The 18515-nt window shown below is 40.5% G+C and overlaps 1 protein-coding gene across 4 annotated transcripts in view; it reads right to left on the bottom strand.

Moving 5' to 3' along the window:
• The window catches only part of PREX1 (phosphatidylinositol-3,4,5-trisphosphate dependent Rac exchange factor 1), a 144621-nt gene that overhangs the window by 11879 nt on the left and 114227 nt on the right, over window positions 1–18515 (bottom strand). For 3 of the 4 annotated variants that reach the window (XM_032126666.1, XM_032126668.1, XM_032126669.1), the window contains exons 17-29: window positions 17056–17148; window positions 14762–14910; window positions 13767–13852; window positions 12098–12234; window positions 11483–11654; window positions 10187–10374; window positions 9262–9423; window positions 8487–8697; window positions 7049–7310; window positions 4762–4968; window positions 2416–2504; window positions 1952–2034; window positions 1273–1363 (exon numbers count right to left, since the gene is read on the bottom strand). In XM_032126666.1, coding sequence (XP_031982557.1) covers window positions 1273–1363; window positions 1952–2034; window positions 2416–2504; window positions 4762–4968; window positions 7049–7310; window positions 8487–8697; window positions 9262–9423; window positions 10187–10374; window positions 11483–11654; window positions 12098–12234; window positions 13767–13852; window positions 14762–14910; window positions 17056–17148 — 1930 coding nt within the window. The remainder of the gene's footprint in view (window positions 1–1272; window positions 1364–1951; window positions 2035–2415; window positions 2505–4761; window positions 4969–7048; window positions 7311–8486; window positions 8698–9261; window positions 9424–10186; window positions 10375–11482; window positions 11655–12097; window positions 12235–13766; window positions 13853–14761; window positions 14911–17055; window positions 17149–18515) is intronic. The other variant, XM_032126667.1, reaches the window with a different exon arrangement.

Raw genomic sequence — 18515 nt, 5'->3', positions numbered from 1 at the left:
GCATTCTTTCACCTGATGAAAACTAACTAACTAATTATAGAGTAGAAAATTTATTCTCCATGACTTAGCTATGTAGTTAAGCCAAACACCCGCACTGTTGGTGATAAGATGCGTAAGCAAACAGAGAAAGACAAAAAAAACTATGCCAAATAACTGATCCTGGACAGGAACAGGAGAGCATTCCAATGTCCATCCATTATGAAAAGGTGTCTATGGTAGCCATTAAACAGACACTGTGATCCAGGATTCTAGCTGAGTGTAAGCAGGACTTGTCTGTTCCTCAGTGTGATGAGTGTGGAATAATCAGTTAACTAAAAGACTCTCTCAGGGTAATTAATCTATTTTTAATAAATGAGATTCTGTTTAAACAAAATAAATGTCCGTTATTTCTTCATTCAAGCAGTGCATGGAAAGACTAACATTCTATACAAACATGAATGTGTTTACAGAGATGAGTTCATATAACAGAACTTCACAGGAGTTATTTCTGGAGTCAAGGAAAAAAAAAAAGCAAGAAAAGATCTCTAATTCTAGAGTTTGCCACCATTACTAAAAACCAGAGCCTTTGAGAGGTTGGAGCTCTCACCTCCTACAGCACCTGAGGTACAGCAGGAATAGTAGGAAACATTTCAGATTTCAAGTGGGAAAGGAAATGGCAGCAAATATTTAGAAAATAAAATCCTGTGTGTTTCAGGGAGAAAAGAAACCACATCCTGAGCCCCAAAACCATTAAGACCAGAGAGTCATCAAGCTCCCTGAGAAAAAAGAAAACATGGTATCATCTGTTTGCTCTCTATGAGAATCAGTTTTCAAAGTAAGTGTTATGGGAGGATGAGTTTACTCTGGCAATCATCCATCTGAAGAAAAGCAGAGTAACTCATTGAGCAAACTGAGGCAGAACCTTTTGGTGCCTTGGATCTACAGTGGTCAGCCCCTCATCAGCTTATCAGAGCACTCTTTCACCTTCAATCTGACTATCCCTTTTCAGATATGTTCACATCAATTTTTCGTACCTTTTCAGATATGTTCACATCAAAGCGGAGATTTGGAGACTTGTGAAAGAGCTGCAAGAATTGAGCAGCATGTAACAAAAGAGGCCTCTGTGTGGAGGAATTCCCATGAAAATGACCTCTTAAGAGATACAAAATTTCAGTGGTCAGACATGGTACCTGCCTAATGCAGGGCGGGGTAGACTGCGTGGCCATAGCATGTACCTTAAGCTTTAAAGTCTTGGAAATCACATTATTAAATACAATCAATCAATTTCTTTACCTTGCAAACTGTGGTCCATGGGAAAGTGCTTGGTTTCCTCAAAGGCCTTAGTTATCCCTGGTCCTTTTAGAAGTGCATTGATTGCATCAACCTACAATTGGAATGTTACCAACCAGCGTCAGTAAGACTTGCAGAAGAACATCTGAACAGAAAGAACTGTTGTGGGAAACTGCTGAAGCCATTACACTGTTTGTATTTTGGAATGACTGACGCACAGCAGTCAGACTTTGTAGCCATGAACTGGCCTCAAGAGCCTCTCACATTTAGCATTTTGCATGACGATGATCCACATGCTGATGAGGTAAGAGGATAGCAAACAACTAACTCTCCAGTGGTACACATTATAAACACATCTCCTGAAATCTGCAAATGTGATCCATTTACATCAAACAAAGTATTAGAAGTTTGTCTTTTTTTTCATGAAAGCTTTTTTTCCCTTAGTCTCATGCCTTAGGTAGGGAAGGTCAGCCTTGCTTAAATCATGAGGCAACTTTAATAATGCAGACAAAAGTGATTCCTCAGATTGTCCTATAATGCACTTGCTTACACTGTACCCCAAAATCTCAATAGTATACCTTCCTCAAAATATGATCTCATAACACAATTTAGTACTTCCAATTTCTTAATTGACATTTGATAAAGAGAAAGCAATTCTGTGTAAGAATAACGCTTTACATACCTGGTTAAAAAGGTGTTCCAGACAGCCATGGAGTTTGTCTTGTTTGTCCAAAGGTATCCTCATATCATTGGGAAGCTCATCTCCTAATAAAGAAGAAATTAAAAGCTTTTAACTTACAAACATAATCTGTCATGAGGCACAGGCACATCTTCACACTGCTGTGAAGTAAATAACGATTGCTGCTTTATTTCCAATTCTTAGATCAAAACACTCATTATTTTCATATAATGCAAGTATCCAGTAACTAAAGAAACTTAACCCTGCCTCATACCTCTCCCATGTTCCAGATTTATTGTGACTTAATAGAAAAGGGCAAAGCTGTATCTTTATGTTCTTGTGATTAGTTTTGAAGAGACCACCTGTGCAAATTAAATATGCTAAGTGCTTATAATCAGCAAAGACTTGTCAGCACTGCTGAAGGGTCGGGCACGAGAAGGATGCCTGTGACCTGTGCGCACACTCACCTGATCCCATCTCATCACTGCCCAGGTAAGAGCTGTTGCTCCGCACGCTGGTGTAGGACAACACGGAATCCCGGTTACTGTTACACTCACTATAAAGTAAAGCAGAGAGGGGATTGAACAAAAGCTGTGCCTGCACCCAGTCCCTGATACACTGATATTCTGCCTTTATTAGCGCTGTCTCCCCAAACCTAATTCTGTGAAAATGCAATGACTATAACTAATGACACGCAGAACAGCCGTTAAGCAAGGACTCGGGAGCCAGGCTGCCACAGGATGTCTTTTTCAATTTGCAGTTAACACTGAATGCTTAATATATCACCCTGCTTCTGTAAATAATGAAAACAGATGTCACACCACAGTCCTCGGCTGGGCCACATCATTAAATTTGCTCTATGGGCATTGAGTAGGGGAGAAATAATTAAAATATTGGATCTCCACTAAATGTTTGCTGCCAATTCTCAGGATATTACAGCATCCAAATCCAGCATATAGGGAGGCTGCAGATAATGGAGGTGGGAGTGAAAATTTAAGGAATCTACGCCACTGGAGAATCAGGCACTGCAGATCCTATCATGACGCAGAGGAGTCACGACAGTCGGCTCCACACCAATCTTGGCTCATGCACACCTGGAAAATTCTAGTGTGAATCTCCTCTCTTTAAGGTTCACTTTAACTATTCTTACTGAAAGTAATCAAAAAGATTACGGATCTCAGGCTGTCCCCTTCCAGTGAAGTGACAGTGGTTTTAATAGTACAAGCCCAAAACAAAGCTTACAAAATTCTCCACTGTCTCTGCCTCTGATTAAATTATTAACTGAGATGAAAGAAAAATATAAGAGCAAGGGAAAGAACCCTAATTGGGATTCTTGCTGTCCTTTTTAAAATCTAGTATCAAAGAAATCTGTTTTTTTCTTAAGAAGATTAACACTTAAGGCAACTACTCTGCAGTACAAACCCTTATGAATTGCACCTCCAAACAATCCCAGAAAAAGAAGCATGGCAAGGTATTTTCTTATGTGCAATTTGCTTGGGTTTGTAGCTAATCAATGCTCTTTTAAATCAAAACCCGTAAGAACATATTCCCCCTTGAGTAACTATTACCTGTAATATATGCTTAATTCTCTGCCTCTATCTAATAAAGATAAGACAGAATAGTGTTTCTCATCTTAAATTTATGTGTAGAATTCTGGAACAAGCGACAAACCCAGAGAGGTTTTTAGTGCTGTCACTTTGTTACCCAGAATAGATTAGCCTTAATTACAGAAATTTAAACTACACGGATACCCTGTTAACAGTGAAAGAAATACGGCACCTTTCACTCAGAAAGCTCCAGAGCACACGTGTAGATTGAAATCTCACACAACAAAGGTTGCCCCACTGCAAGTGCTCATTCTGTTTCTTTGTTGACTTCATATTGCTGTCCTTTGAGGTGATCAATATTCAACTGGACAAGACCCCAAGCAACCACTCTTAACTGGCCCTCTCCTGAGCAAGGGACTGGACTGTGCAAGCTCCAGAGACCCATTCCAACACAAACTGTTCCCCTTCTGCCATTCTGCAGTCCTGCATGGGTGGCACCTATTGCTACTAGTACGAGTGCCCAACAACAGCAAATAAAGCATCAGGACTGCAGCGGGGAAGTTACAAAGACAGATCATTCATTCAGGTCCCTGTAATCCTCCCAGCTCTAGGGCCTTACTAGAAATGTAGAAATGGCCAATTAAGGATGTTAAATTGCAGTAGTCAGACACGGCCACAACTTGTTATTCCACTTACTCTGAAGCTGAGTTTCCAAATGTTTTCCCTCCAAAATAGAGAGAATTGTACTGAGATTCCCTTTGGCAGCAAATATTCCTGGAGAACCAACAGTCAGTCATGTCCCAAAAAGATTTTGAGACACCTGAATAAATACTTGCATTTGTGGTTTCAAAGGCCCATTAAAAATAAAAAACTCAATGTCCATTTCTGTTTTTCAGTGTCTTAGACATTCAGGAAAATTGGCTGCAGAACCAAATGGAAATACCAGCTATTATAAGACCAAGCAGTCTAAGAATTCTGCTGGACTTCTGCAGTTTCTGGCTACAGGATACAAAAAGTCACACTAGACCTATTTATTTCATTTTATTCAATTTTCTAGAAGTTTTAATATTTTGCCATTATTTTGGCAGAAGTATTTTTGCTATGTATGTCTCCATGATAATAAATATAATGAATACTTCAGTAAAGTGAATACTAAGTGAATACTAGATAATTGACTGACTGGAAAACAACCTGTTGAATCCATACTGGAATCAGAATTCTGAAACACTTTTAGTAAGGTAAAAGTGGCATAATCTTCAGACTGACCTGTAGGAGTCTCTGAAACTCATTGTGTCATGTCCAGAGTCTTCCTGGTCCTCCTCAGAAACTTTGAAACAGACTTTCTTGATTCCACCATGCTCAGCTTTGTCAGCATCGCTCTCTTCTGTTCCCAGGGAAGGTGAAGATGTCTCCTCAGTAGATGGTGGCTCACAGGCACCACCTTCTGTAGGTTCTGTTATGGTGGACAAAAGTCTGCAGAAGCACAACATAGAGCTCTCAGTCCCACAAATGAACTGTCACAACTCAGGCTAAATCCAGCTATGTGAAATCAGAGCTAACTTTGCAAGCACTTTTACATAGACTACTTTCTAACATCTGATCTGAACATGCTCTCGGTTTGGAGCCATTCCCCCTTGTCCTGTCACTCCAGGCTGTTGTAGAGTCTCTCTCCATCTTTCTTGCAGGCTCCCATCAGGTACTGGAAACCCACAAGTAGGTCACCCCAGAGCCTTCTCTTCAGCTGAACAATCCCAATTTTCTCAGCCTGTCCTCACAGCAGAGCTGCTCCATCCCTCTGCTCATCTCCATGGCCTCCTCTGGACTCTCCCCCATGTCCTGCCTGGGCTGGGCATGCCGGAGCTGAAGGCAGCTCTGCAGGTAGGGTCTCACCTGAGCAGGGCAGAGGGGCAGATTCCCCCCAGCTTCACCTGCTGCCCACACTGTGGGGATAAGCCCAGGACATGGGTGGCTCAGGACTGAATGATGCTGCCAGTACACATTGATGGCTTATGTCCAGCCTCTCATCTACCAGCACTCCCAAGTCCTTCTTGGCACAGCTGCTTTCAGTCCCCTTATTCCCCAGCCTGTAGTGCCCTGACTAGGTGCAGCACCTTGCACTTGGTCTTGTTGAACCTCAGGAGATTCCCATGAATCCCAGGTCCTAAAAGGTCCTGTTTCCACAGGTACCCTACTTCTGTAAGGTGTAGCTTAATCACTGTAACCATGGTGGCCTGGAAGTCCTCACTTTCTTCATCCAAGGCACTGGATTTCTCCTCCTCAGCTCACTGCCTCTACCCAGCAGCTACCACCCTTCTGTATACACGTTGGAGCCAAGGCTCCATGTGCTTTCCAGTCAGGTGAAGCTTTGGTTATGTGCTGGTTTTGGCAGGGATACAGTTAATTTTTTTCCATTGGCTGATATGGGACTGTTGTGGATTTGTGCTGAATACAGGGTTGATAATACAGAGATGTTTTTGTTATTGCTGAGGCCTTTTCTGCCTCTTGTACAGCCACACTGGGGAGGGGGCTGGGGTGTGTGGGAGACTGGGAGAAGACATAGCCCGGACAGGTGACCCCAGCTGACCCAAGGGATATTCCAGATCATGTGACACCATGCTCAGAATATAAAGTGGGGGGAGAAGGAGGAAAGGGGGAATATTTGGAGTCATGGTGTTTGTCTTCCCAAGTCACCATTCTGCAGGATGGGGCCCTACTCTCCTGAAGGTGGCTGAACACCTGCCTGCCCATGGGAAGCAGTGACTGAATCCCTGGTTTTGCTTTCCTTGTGTGCAGCTTTTGCTTCACCTGTTGAACTGTCTTTATTTCAACCCACAAGTTTCCTCACTTTTATTTTTCTGACTCCATTCCCAATCCCTCTGGCAGGGACTGAACAAGTGGCTGTGCGGGGCTGAGTTGCTGGCTGGGGTCAAACCATGGCAGTGCACAATGGGCTGTTCTTTTCATTACTGGGATTCCTGGAAGTGGCTGTCATCAGCTTAGGGCATCGTAAGGCCTCCTCCCACACAGCTCATCCCTGCGGCCCCTGCTACCAAAACCTTGCCTATTATGCACAAATCACAGACACGCTACTCCATCTTTCATTACTGCTACTAGGAGACCTGTGATGATAAAGACAGAAATAAAAAGACAAAAAGAGGAAAGGAAACCGTAAGTTCCATAGAGAAACGGGCCTGCAATTACATGTTTAGTCTGTCTTATGACAGACAAAATCTCAAGGGTCTGTGCTCATATGGGATTCCAAAACTGCTCTTGACATCAAATAGATTCTTATTTTGGAATATACAGTAAGCAAAACAGTGGCTGTCAAATTCAGATAGACTTTTAGAAGCAAAGGACAATAATACAAACACTGATGGATCTGCCCAGGAGTAGATTTGACGCAACCAGCAAGGACCTGTCATACAAGGGCAGGTGTGAACAGGTGAGTAAAGAGGCTGACAGCTGGGGCTGACAGCACAATGTGTTTTTGGAGGTTAATGCCTCAATGTCATAAGAATTTCTTTCTCCAGTGCATACAGGATTTTGTACTCACTTATTTATCTGTATGACATACTGCTTCATTTCCTTCACTGCAATGTCAAGTTTGTTAAAAAGGTGCAAGTAGGAGTCCTGCATCTCCCAGTCTTCCTGTTTCAGCAGAAAACTGAGTCCCCTTTCTTCCTGAACTGTTCCTCCATTCTGCTGGCCAAAGCTACCATCAGGATCTCCATCTTCTGGGGCTGGACATCTCCAGGATGGTGCAGCCATAGTGGTGATGCAATGTTGAGTATATGAGACTGGATTTAAGGTACCTACTAAACATTAAAGGATCTAGTTAGTATGGCTTTCATGACTTTCCCCACTCCATCCCAATGATGATCGTTTAGGATACGTGGAGTTTTAACAGGAAAAACTAAAATTTCACAGAACTATTTTATATAATTACATTCTATGACAAAATCATTCTGGAAAAACCCCAAAAACCCCAAGGAAGTTGGTTTTTTTTCCCCTGGCATGCTAGCTAGCTGTTTTGAATTTACTGCAGTTCAGAAACTGGTTAAATTATGGAAGTAAAGACATATGTCCACACATATACTCATATAGTCAACACAGAAGCTCTCTAAAAGCATTTGCTGAAAAGTTAATGAATTTGGCTTCTCAGGAGTCGGTCTGTGTTATTATGCCAGCTCTACAGACATTTACACTTACACACACATACACATATAAAGAAATATTGGATTCTGTCCTTACAGAAGATAAATGAATGCTTTTTCATTTAGAAATGCTGACAGTTTTGTTGCAGTACTTTGCTAACTACCTTAGCTCGCATTAAAAATATTATTGCCCAAGCAAGCAGGGCTCATTTATAGACCTCAATTTTAATAGTCAATGCCACTGTTCAGAAGGTTGGTTAGTCTATACTTCCCTCTTCCAAACATTCCTGCACTCTGACCTTCATAAGGCAATGAATCAGAAACATGTTAAGTGAGATCATGATAAAGAAATATTGTAACTCAACCAACCAGATTGTAGGAGCAATGCTGCATAGCAGCAATTTATCAGAAAATAGATCCCCTGACAAAGTAGAGACTTTCAACTCAAGTGCATGGAGTTTATTTAGTAATAAGAGTAGAAAGTAGCACTACAATGTGATTGACTTCAGCTGTTCCCCTGAATGAAGCACCAGCATTGCCATCAGTCCCTGCTCACTCAAGCAGGTCACCTCTACTAAGGGCAACAGCACCCCGGACATGTAACTACCATGAGATGCACAAACAGCCTAGCTAGCAAAAACATCAGACCTGAAGCCTCTCTATCCTTAAAGCCATTACTTTTTCACAACACAAGAGGGCTGCCATTTAACTATAAAATTTTAAGGAGGAAGAAAGAGTACTGGCAAGACTATGTTTATATTTGACCTTGCTGAGCAGTGTAAAACCACAACTTTTTATACAGATAAAATCAGTTATCACTTTAAAGTTAATTACCACCTTGCTCTGGATCAAGACCAATAATAGAAGGTTTCCGTCCAATGCGAATACTGAACGATCTCCCTGCTGAGGTAGTGCTTTTGGGGTATGATACCTCCATGAGGTTAATATGGCAGTTGGTGGGGCAGAAATCCATGCTGTTGAGGGAATGTGGTTCCATAACAGCTTGTTTGAAGGCTGGGCTCACCTTTGTTTTCAATTCATCTGCAAACTAGAAGAAATAAAGTAGGTGTGTGTTACTTCACTTTCAAAAAAATTTTGATGCAATACAGACAATTCTTTTCTCTCCCTGCCTCCTATTCCAGAAATCCAGGAATTCAGACTTCTGCTGCAGCTGAAACAACACATTAAAAAAAGTTCATAAAATAACAAAGGAAGGCAATTAGCTATATCTCCTACTACTCTCTTTTCAAGCAGCTCAGATAACTGCACAAACAAAGCACACATACTTTGTTTACACCATGATACACTGTAGTTACATTCAAGTTATCTAAGACATGCATCAATCTGTTCTCATATTTATTCATTAATACAGTGGAAATGAACCTGCAACAATATGTTTTAACCCACAGCTCTGACAAGCAGAAAGGAACGATTTACAGACAAGGTATTTTTCACTCAAAACTTGCAATTTCAGTAACTTGCAGAACTGTTCTCATGCCTCCAGGACACCCACCTCAGAAACAGTTTGGATTCATTAATAAAGAATACTAAGACCCACTTAACACAATGAAGTATGGTCTCAAGACTTCACCAATAACTAGTAGTGTTGTACCTCTTGGTAGTTTGTGAGCCTCCTGCTAATGCTTTCCAGCTTAGTGTCACAGATTTGCCGGAATTCATACTGGGGCATGGTGACCACAGCACTGCTTAGGGATATGAGTCTTTCACAATTCCTTACAAAGTGACTGTCCTCTGCAGCAAAGGCCTCTAAAATCTAAACAAAAAGACAGGATGTCAATGATATGAGTCTTGACAGGGAGGGAAAATACAGTTTTCTTCCACTCGGTGAGTGGCAAAGCCCCATGGTTGGATAAAGCTGCCTCCAGAACAAGCTGCCTTTATTACTGCCTGAGAACCACTAATGTGTCTAATCCTCAGAGTCATATAACATTCCTCAAAAATTTTTAGAATCGTGGAAGTGAATTGAAATATCCACTGTCCAAGTTACCTGCTCTGGCATGCTTTCATGGGACATAACGATAATATACTGGGATGTGACAAACATTCTCTATTAGCTCATTTTTGTCAGAGATGACAAAGACACTCAGCAGACTCTACTGCCTTCCAATAGCAGCAGTTCTACGCAAAAAAGCAACCCATCCAGCCTTTCAGGTGGGAAAAAGCTGCTTGATTTTCTTCCAAGGTAAAGCAAATTCCTGCCTGAAAAGATTAATCTTGAATATCATCAGAGAGTATGTTACCAGGCAGATAAAAGCAAGAATTCCACAGGAACAGGAGCTGAGGGCTCTCCTCCATCTACCTCAACAGTTGAAGTCCTGGAAGCACTTGCTGATTTGCTCATACCAGTCAAGCTATTGTAACTCAGTGCATTCTAATGAACAAAACTCTAAGCAGGGCTGAGAAGACCAATGTCAACCTCAACTGAAGATCCAAGCCCACAGCAGGCAGTAATAAGCTATATTATTGGTTTCCCATTCTGTTTGGGAATAAAGCTGACCATGTCCGGTTTTCAGTACCTTCGCAGTGAGATTGAAGCAACCTTTTGGTTCCACAATTTTCTCCAGGACAAAGGATTTGATTCCTGCACTGCTAACATATTCATATACCACCCCATGCTCCAGATGGGTGTTATCCACAGTTAGGCTGATGAGAGGGGTTTCTTCACCAATGACCAGTGGAGAAGTAACAGTCTGTGGTGTCTGGGCTGGAACCAAAGGAAGTCATTAGAGGCATCTGACAGCACATGTGAACACAGGCCTGCCCAGGCAAGAGAAACCTGCTGAGAAAAATTATTGAATGCAGTGACACAACCTTTGGCTCAAGGAGTGTCTCGAACTATGTACTGCTGTAGACTGAGAGAATATTCTAAGGAAGACATTTGCTGTTGGCCACTAATGGAGACAGTGACAGACGTTTAGATAGTCCACATGCTCCAATCCCCATTCTGATTTCTTCCATACATGTGTGCACATATCCATGCTCAGGACACTACTTCTAGTTCTGTTCGCTAGCAGAAGCTTGTAAGGGAAGTGAAGTATGTTAACCTCTGAGTCCTGTTGTCTGCAATAGCCCTCTGGAAGACTGAGATATCAGGGAAGAGATGTGGTGAGGAGGTAACATTTTTTACACAAAGCAATATTATTGCCACTAGAGAAGAGATTCCAGTTACAGTCAGATTGAGATTTGCCAGGGAATTGCTCACATGCTTCTACCAGGCTCAGTCCTTTGGATTAAATTTTGCTTTAGTAGTCTCCCTTAACATCTGCTTTTCCAAATAAGCCCTCAACATGAGAGTAGAACTGTTTTTTGAGCTATGCTTTCAAAAGCTGGAAGAAATACACCCACATCTTTTCCTGACACAGTGGTAACATGCCTTGAAAACTTGCTCCAGGTAAAAGTAATTTAACATCTTAATCTTTAATCAAAAATAACAGAAAACATAGATTGTTCTTGCAGGTATGGAGAGGTACTTGCAGACCTTCCCTCTCCATCAGCTACTGCCCATAAATGCCTGGTTTGCAGGGGCTACCAAAGGATTCTAAAAATGCTGAGTCTCTTCACTCCCATAACTGGCTATCTTGTAAGGCACAGAGTCACAAGTGCACAATTTCTATGTGTATCGCAATTTTTTCTTCTCCTGAATAAACTGCAGCATACAAATACTTCCTCTGGCAGACCTCATTCAATTACAAAGCTTTGTTAAGACAAGAGAGATTCTACAATAATAATTATACTTTATACTTGTACTGCAGTTTTCCTTCTGAAAGCCGCTGAATTGTCCCTAGGTTTTCTTCCCCCATGAGAATCTTTACCTGATTCCTGTTGGCTGCTTTGAAGGGATTCCAATTCTGTATGTCCTTCTAGTGCAGAGCTGTCTTTGCTGGAGCCTGGGCGACTGCCATTCAAACATGCAGGGGATGCTGCTTGCTGAACTCTGTCCTCTTCAGCATCTTCATGTGTTCTGTACACCCACTGGTACAATCCCTTCCAACAGATACAGGCTTCAGCTAGGACCTCAAAATGCTCAATCTCCAAACATTTGGACTACAAAGGTGAATCCAGCTATCAATTCTGTATCTTCTAAGTAGGCTGAAATATCAACGTTCCCTCAGCTTTTCTCTGAACTTCAGAGAACATAAAATCTAGATCAATTGCTGGGTAAACTTCTGTGGTTAGTAATTTTCAGTACTGTATGCAGTGTATGTATGAAATGGCTTTCATATTATCTGTATGTGTTTTGCAACTATAGGCAACTGGAATCAGGTCCCCTCAGTGACAGCAGGACCCTGGCATAGAAGGAAATGAGTCAAAACAAACATGTAGATGTTCTTTTTCTGAATATTTAGTGAGCATAAAAGCAGAGGAAAAGGGGAGGGCAGAAGAAGGGCAGGAATTAATGTACTTCATTTGAGGTTTTGCATTCATACCAGTGCTTCCTGCTGCCTGGTCCTATAGGCTGTGAAGTGCTCCAGAACTTCTTTGTAATTTCCATGTGTTGCATTATTCCCATTAACTTTCAAAATACACTGCCCTGGATGAAGGCCTACAGCGGCAGCCTCAGAACCTGAAAAATAACAGGAGAGAAGTTAGACAGAAATGCCATCTGCCTATGGATGAGAATACTGGAAAGTTTGCAAAAGCTTTCTGGTTAGAAAAAGTAAGAAGAGCTGGGTCAGTCCTGTCATGCCTTTGCTACTACGCCTTTGCTACTATTCAGAGAGCTTTGTTGTGTAAGGATAACATCATGTGTCTATCCTTCATGTTTTCAGTAGTGCTGGGAAAAACAGACACCTCCTTGATCTAAATGCATTCATGCTAGAAATTGACATTTCTGTGGGAAATCATTTGGGATTCTTGTATGTTTCTCTTTTAGCCTTATGGTTACATTAGCTGCAGTCTTGCTAAAGTATAAACTGTTATATTTGTTCCAGCCTCTTGTACCTGGAAGACAGAACACTTGCATGTTACACAATTTGCCATAGAAAAAGACTATGATGTCAAATGTAATTTGTCTTTTCCAGGCCAAATCCTGAAAAAGTACAATCTTCTAGCTGGAACTTCCAGCTTGCACTCCAAACTGTGAAAAAGTGGTTATAGGTGCTGCTATAAAAGGGTGTAATAAATGTGTGTCCCTGGGAATGCCATCTGTGGGTGCTGCCTAAGCTAACTGCACTCAGGTGGAGACGCACATTTGTTCTGAAGGAAGGAAGTGGTGTATGTCTAAAAGGCCGCATTTTCTGCATCTGCTTAACAGAAAGGTTAAAGCTGTGCTTTGCTTGTAGCCCAGTTATTATATCAGGTACAGAAGTAGTAAATATTTCTGTCAAATTGTGTTTTCTCCTTTTAAAAATATCAAGGAGAGCAGTTTGCCTCTGTGTTATACTGGTAATTTGCAGCAATATATGCCTATGTAAAGGAAGAACTAGTCTGCAAGTCATATGTCACTTTGTGATGTCCAGATTGTGTTATGACTTGTCTACTAACCTGCTGATCCTACAGCACCTTCAGAACCCAGTGACCCAAATTGGCAAAAGTACTGAGGAAGCAACAGACACCATTACCTCTCAACTTTTTCTCAACTATCTCAGCTTTAGGGGCTTTTTTCACTGTGGCTGTCAAGCTTTACCTTAGTAGTCTCAGAAGAAACAAGGGTAGGGTCACTAAGCAAGTCCATTTCTAGCTTGCAAGAGCTAAAGTGATAATGCCTTCTGATCATGCACATGGTATTGTGCATTGCAGTATTCAAGTTTCTTCCACTGTGGAATTAAATTATTCCTTGTATTGTGTTGATGGGATTAGAGACTCAACACTCAGTTCACAAGAATGATACCGCTGTCTTAGAATATATTTAGATGATAAGCACTTGGATGCAGGAAATCTCACACTGTTCTATGGTTATATGAGTGTGATTCTTGTCTATCATGAGTTCTCATCACTGTGGTCACTAAATTTGTCAGAACTTGTATAGAACAAGTTGGACAATGAAACCTGGATCTGTCTTCGTTGAAATACAGATACACACACACACTTTATATACACACATGTATCTATTCAGCTGTACTCCCAACTTAACTGTACCACAGAGTTTCTACTTACCTCTTCCTACTGCGTGAACGTATGGTGGTGCTGCTCCCCGTATCTGAAAGCAAAGTGCTTCAGGACAATCTGGGATTTTAATAATCCTGCAGATAAATCAAGGAGAAGAGAAAGCACAATTTTAAATTAGGCTGCCCGAATTCTGGGCAGTTCTTAACAGCATCTTTCCCCAGCATTCACAACTGGGTTTGGATGAGAGAAAGCATCCACAGTGTTTACGAATAAATAACAAATGAAGAAATATACTCCATCTTCAATCTCCAAGGCAGATGGGAGATTTTATTTGCTAATTAAAATTTGGCACTTCTTAATTTGTTACATCTTTAAGTGAATAACACTTGACAGAAACTTTCTAAGGCATTTATATTCACTTCCATTTCTAGGCAAACTTCAGTGCAGCTGTGCTGACCTATACCAGCAGAGGATTTTTTTCCATTAAAAAATTTAAAAAAAAAAAGTAGACTGGACAAGACACTCTGAACTAGAATTCAGCAACAAATGTTCACTGAGACATTCACTTTCTATGGCACATTCTGGGATTACAGAATTTAACAATACACAAGACACTAACAGGGCCAACTCTCATTGTAAGAAACAATAACAGACTGAAAAACTGTAAGGACTGACATTGTTAGTTATCCAAAAATAAGCCAAGCTTTTATAGGTGGAAATTGTTTTCCCATGCACATATAATAGAGTGTGAGAAGCTTCACACCTGAGAATGACAATCTTTGTGATTCAGTTTCGTTTGTGCACAAGGAAACCAAAAGCTATCCGCAATATAAAGAGAACACATGCCAACCTCTCCTAGCAGCCCAAGGGTCATCACTAAAAACAAGCTGTGACTCTTGTACCTCATTTCTGTCATCTGTTTTCCTATTGAGTGGCTTCTGCAGGGCACAGTGTTTACAGAGGTTTCACTACAACTGCAGAAGTACTATTTAGTAACTGACATTTCTCAATAATCTTCTCTGTCTGCCCATCTTGGCACTTACTCTTTTGATTTGGTGGCTACCAGAAGCCTAAGTGGCCTTCGTGAGCAGAAGGACTGGGATAAGATGGTTTCCACTTCTGAAAACGGGCGTAGGAATACTAAATCCTCATTGATGGAATAGATTTTTCTTCCTGCTTGCAGGCCAGCCATCTGCAAAGGGAACAAACACCACACAGCACTTTGGGTCACTGGCAGCAACTCTGAAAGCTCAGGCTTCAAGGTTCAACTGTTCCCTACTTATGGACATTTCTAGGATTATTTTTGCATGGAATACTCTATAAGTAGTGTTGGTTCATCAAGTCATTTGTCACTCCCCCTTCAAGTTTTCTTCATTTACAGAAAACAGAGAGATGTCACTAGTATCCTTAGAAATATGCCACTCTACAGATGTATCTTAGTTTGCAATGGATAAATCTTAGTACTTTTCTGCTACAATTTTTTCAGGTACTATTAAAAAGGAGACTATAAAAAAACAAGGGGTGGGGGGACACAACTGAAATCTAGGGGCCTATAATAGATGGGCTGTAATACTCAGTGAGATGCAGAAGTGTGACTTCCTACACCTTGGGCACAGGAGCCCTGGGCAGGTTTCAGCCATCAGCCTTGCAAAAGCAACCTATACCCAGTCATGTCAGTAAATGTTACCTGGTTTGAAGAGTTGATAAAAACCTGTCTCTGCTTTAACTGAAGTACTAGCTCTCCATTAGCCTAAAAAGCCACAAGATTTTAATTCCTAGGTTTTGCACCTAACTTCAGTTATTTGGCAATGGTCACACAGGGAGTCGGAGACAGATCCAATGACAAAACTGAGATCCCCTACTGTGCCCACTGGACAATAGCTTTAAATGTACCCCTTGATGATCTCTACCAGTTAAAATGTAACATAGCAATATTTGGACTAGGTGTTAGGTATCCAGGAACCATTAAAAAATTATTAAACCTTCCAGACTAGAATTACTTCGTATAACTTCAAGGTTCAGCAGTTGGGTTTCCTTCTACATGTGGCAAACCCTTTTCTATTCTGCCTGGAATCCACTGACAAGTTTCTTGACTTGAAACAAGAGGTCCACACAGCATTACTCTCTCTTTCCTCTGGCTCAGAGAGATGCAGATTTAGTTTTTTGCTGGAGCAGTATAATTAGATCAAGTTCAAAAAATGGGCTCGTGGCCACAGATTATCTTGAAAGATCAAGAAGAAGATTCCTTAGAAAATGGTGTGCTGCCGTTGTCCTAAAACGCAACAGATTTGCAGTCTATTCCCCAAGCTTCCAGCCAAAGAAAGGGCAGAAGGATTATCTGGCAGGCAATGGTTCACAGCACAGGTTTAGATTAATAAAATTTTTGGCCAACCTATGTTGATTTTGAGTACTAGATAAAGCATAGGATTGGTTTCTTTGGTGACCATAAACCAAATGACAATCAGGAATACTGAAATAATTTCATTCTAACACTAAACTTCAGTTCAAAATTCCTACCCATGTGACATTCTCAACTTGCTAAAATCAGTCTGTCCACTTCAGCTGTTTCCACTAAGCAAGTTATCCAGGAGTTAAACGTAGTCTAAAGGAGTAACCCACAAATTAACATGGACATTCAAAAATTCTGTAATGGTTGTCCTGGACTTTTAATTAGAAGCTCTGTCCTGTGTGCTGCCACAATTTACTGTGAAGCCCCAGACAAGTCATTTAGTCCTCTCTTATCTTCATCAGTTTATCCATGCCTTATTTTGGTAAATGGAAGATCAGACTGTGTTATCCACATAAGGATTCTCTATGGATAAATGGGTGATTAAGAAATACTCAGATCCTATGACATTTGGGCCATCTACACGCTTCAAAGAAACAACACAAATATATTCTGTAGAATTAAAAAATACCATGGAGAGAAATGACTGCATGCTTTTTAAGGAAAAAATACGTATCTAAAAATGCAGCTTCACTCAAATAAACCTGTTTCCCATTGAACACCTTTGCTATCCCAAAAGAGTGTTACTTTCCCTCCCTCCTTAAATTAAAGTTGCTGAGGAACCTGAGGTAAGCTATCATCACACAGATACTGCTCTCATCCTATCGCTTATCAATAATATTCATCCTATCACTTATCAATAATATTCAAGTCACCCAGTAATGCCAAACACTTATCAATTTACAGAAACAGCTTATTACCAGGAATTGTAGAAGACAGCCATCTTCTATTAGCTGCCTTTAAAAGGAAACAGATTTCAAAAGGATGGTTTGTTACTTTTCAAAGTAGTGAAACATTCTTAGATACCAAAATATGAATGTGAGGTCCTACCTCGGCAGAAGACCCTCGCCGAACTGACCTCACCACAATTGCTTTGTTCTTTTCTTCTATGTCAAATCCATAGTCATCCTCTTCTGGTAAAATCTTAAACAGAGCACAAATTTTACACATATTTATGGTTCATAAATATGGAGTTCACAGAAAAGGTGAAGACTGGAGCAAGCCACAACTGATCTAGACTTCTGTATCTTAGAATGGAAAGGGACTACCAGATCATTTGGTCTGATCTACATAACACGAGCCATAAAATTTACCCTAGTTATTTCTGCACTGAGTCCTTAATATATACTAAAGCAGATTTTCCAGAGTTAACTCAGGTATGATCTGCAGTCTTTAAGAAGTAAAGAATCTATTCCCACCCCTGAGAGTTTGTTCTAATGGTTAATCAACTCTTCTATTAGAAACTGCATTTGGTTTTAATGCCTAGCTCTTCATCCTTCAATAGATCTTTCACTTTTAGATTACAGAATTCATCATTATTCAGTATTTTCCATTGGTGAATGTACTACAGATTGAGCAGAATCATTTATTTATTTTTTAGAATACATCCCACATACCTGATAATGACTGATCTGAGTGCTTCTCAGCTATCAGTTTCAGACAAATTGCAGATCTTGGGCCTACCTGAGATCTAACTACACACTACATAATTCTACATCATAATGGCAGTCTGACGGCTAAAATTCTATCTGACCAGTGAGACAAAAATTTCTGATTTCTGTAAGTCCTTCCTCTAGAGACAGGCACACAAGCTTTGTGTAAGGGAAAAAACACAAACTCCATACCCTGTGCTCAGTTTGTACTTTGTGTGGTAGACAGAAGCCTTCGTAATTCGCACTCCTGAATTTCTGCTTCCTCTTATTTGCACTGAAGTCATACAGATCCACCTTATACATATCCTTTAAAATCATATCAATCATGACAAATATACATTTCACTCATCCTTTTCTAATGGTTTATTAACAATGAGTAAAAAGCTTAACAACTCACTCCCCATTATAGAAAAATAAACCAAGCCTAGCCACTGGTAAATGGATGAGTGGAAAATCTAACTGATAGACATCTTGCATTTGAACAAATATTATGTATTTAAGAACCATCTGATAAAACAGAACTGATTTAAGAGGAAAAATAAAGCTATTCATAATCTAGCTGGGGGAAAAAATTACTCAGAATTGTTTCCTCGCTTCTGATGATTTCTGCACTGTTTTAATATACTGTCCTCCCTTTTCCTTTGAAGTAAATTCCATCAGATTATAAATTTTGTCCTTTTACATGTAATTACCTTGGGAAAAAAAAAATAAAGAACTAGAATAATTCTGTCCTGTAGGAGCCATACAGTCAAGTTAAAGTAATGCATGGCATAATATAAGGGGAAAAGTCCTTATCAGGTGATGTTCACATTAGAGGATGCACAGGAAAGTAAAAAGACTGGAAGGTAAGTTTCCCAT

Source organism: Corvus moneduloides, chromosome 17 (assembly GCF_009650955.1).
Source record: "Corvus moneduloides isolate bCorMon1 chromosome 17, bCorMon1.pri, whole genome shotgun sequence".
In the NCBI taxonomy this organism is placed as follows: domain Eukaryota; kingdom Metazoa; phylum Chordata; class Aves; order Passeriformes; family Corvidae; genus Corvus; species Corvus moneduloides.
The sequence above is the reverse complement of the archived record's forward strand: the minus strand, read 5'-3'. Positions and strand labels throughout refer to the sequence as shown.